The 1,638-nt window shown below is 30.8% G+C and overlaps 1 protein-coding gene across 1 annotated transcript in view; it reads right to left on the bottom strand.

Annotated features, from left to right (window-relative positions):
• Window positions 1-1,303: 1,303 nt before the first annotated feature.
• The window catches only part of LOC107569807 (uncharacterized protein C2orf47, mitochondrial-like), a gene marked incomplete at its 5' end in the record, with an annotated part of 1,421 nt that continues 1,086 nt past the window's right edge, over window positions 1,304-1,638 (bottom strand). The window contains 2 exons of the mRNA XM_016255964.1: window positions 1,304-1,480; window positions 1,557-1,628. Coding sequence (XP_016111450.1) covers window positions 1,307-1,480; window positions 1,557-1,628 — 246 coding nt within the window. The remainder of the gene's footprint in view (window positions 1,481-1,556; window positions 1,629-1,638) is intronic.

Below are 1,638 nucleotides of genomic sequence, written 5' to 3'. Positions count from 1 at the left end.
ACGTTTAATATAAATAATAAACATTTAAGACTAATCGAAAAGTAATATTTTATGCAATTTAAATAGAATTATTTTTATTTCTAGATTTGTTGGGTTTGTCTTTGATATCTAGCTTTAGATTCTGTAACATCACATTTATTCGTGCACGGCTGTGATGATCTTTTGAGGACCATCATCTTCACTTAAGTCCTTCTTTAAGTTGTTTGTTTTTATACAGTTTTGTAATACATTTTAAATCAGTTTGAGTTATTTTAGTACATTAAACTAAATGAAAATGAGAAATGTGGCCTTGGCAAGTAGCTGAAAAGAGGTTTTAATTGTATATTTTATTATAGTTTTAATATTAAAAAAAATTATAAATTGTTTTTAAATGTCTATAGTTTTTTTTTTTTTAGTTTTGAATATTTTAGTACCCTTTTAGAATATGATATTATATATAATATTATAATATTTATTATATATATATATAATATACATACATAGACACACATATACATATATAGTTCTTCATATCATATCTAGCTTTAGATGTATTCTGTCACAGCACACGTACTCGTACACAGCTGTGATGGTCTTCTTTTGAGGACCATGGTCTTCAGTTAAGTCCATCCTGAAGATGCGGGGGCTCTCTGGGTCCTCAGGTACGTCTGCGCTGGACAGATACCAAAGCCTCATCGTGATGTAAAGAAACTTTCTGCCTAGGAGAACAAAAGACGTTCAACCCATCAGGATCAGATGCATTAATCTAATGTTGTAATATAATGATTAAATGAGAATAAGGTGAATTTTAAATTATTTTACTTCTAATTTATGAAGAATCTTTCAGTCATTTTTTTATTTTCTCTAACCAAATATTTCAAACAAAGTATTGTTCTAATTTGTAATCAATTTCTAGATTTTTTTTCCCCTTGTACCCAATATCTCTTTAACAAAAGCCTTAATGACATTATCCTCCAGGAAGTGACATCACTTTGGAGGGAAAGCATCAGCACCAACAGCAGCGAGTGTTATCAATTTATTTTATATTTAAACGTTCCATCCTGTCTTACATAATTACAGAAATCAACATTACATCAAAAAGTATCAAAATAATAATAGTAACAAAATAAATAAATAAACATCATAAAAATGTCAACTTAAAATTCTCAATATTTCTTCATATAAGCTTCATATTTCTATCCTTTTAGGGTTTATCCTGTTCATTTCTTGTGTTGCTAAAGTTATGGTTAATCTTTAAAGTGTCTTGAGTTTTTTCTAAAAGTCTGCTGTATCCTTAGAAATCCCTTCAGTTACAACACAAGCATATTTAACATTTTTTAAAAGGTTGTGCATAAGAGGAATGAACAGACTCAGCGCTCGGGTCAAAGAATACGGACACATCCTCAGGCAGCAGAAATATAATGTCATCGAGGGAAATGGCAAGATGTCTTTGTTGGGCCTCTGACAGAGTTTTATATTTCTTTCTGACACCGTCAACAGCCTGTAAACAGAAAAAAAAATCTATAGGCCTTATATGACTTCAAACGTTTGCTAAATCAGTAATTTAATGAACTAACCTCCTTCGACATTACACTCCTTAATTCATCAAACGTGCCTTTGGAGCGCATAGTAGACACATGGACTGCTGCCTGTGGAGAG

The sequence above is a fragment of the Sinocyclocheilus grahami genome, unplaced genomic scaffold, assembly GCF_001515645.1.
Source record: "Sinocyclocheilus grahami isolate Dianchi unplaced genomic scaffold, SAMN03320097.WGS_v1.1 scaffold1382.1, whole genome shotgun sequence".
NCBI lineage: Eukaryota > Metazoa > Chordata > Actinopteri > Cypriniformes > Cyprinidae > Sinocyclocheilus > Sinocyclocheilus grahami.
The sequence above is the reverse complement of the archived record's forward strand: the minus strand, read 5'-3'. Positions and strand labels throughout refer to the sequence as shown.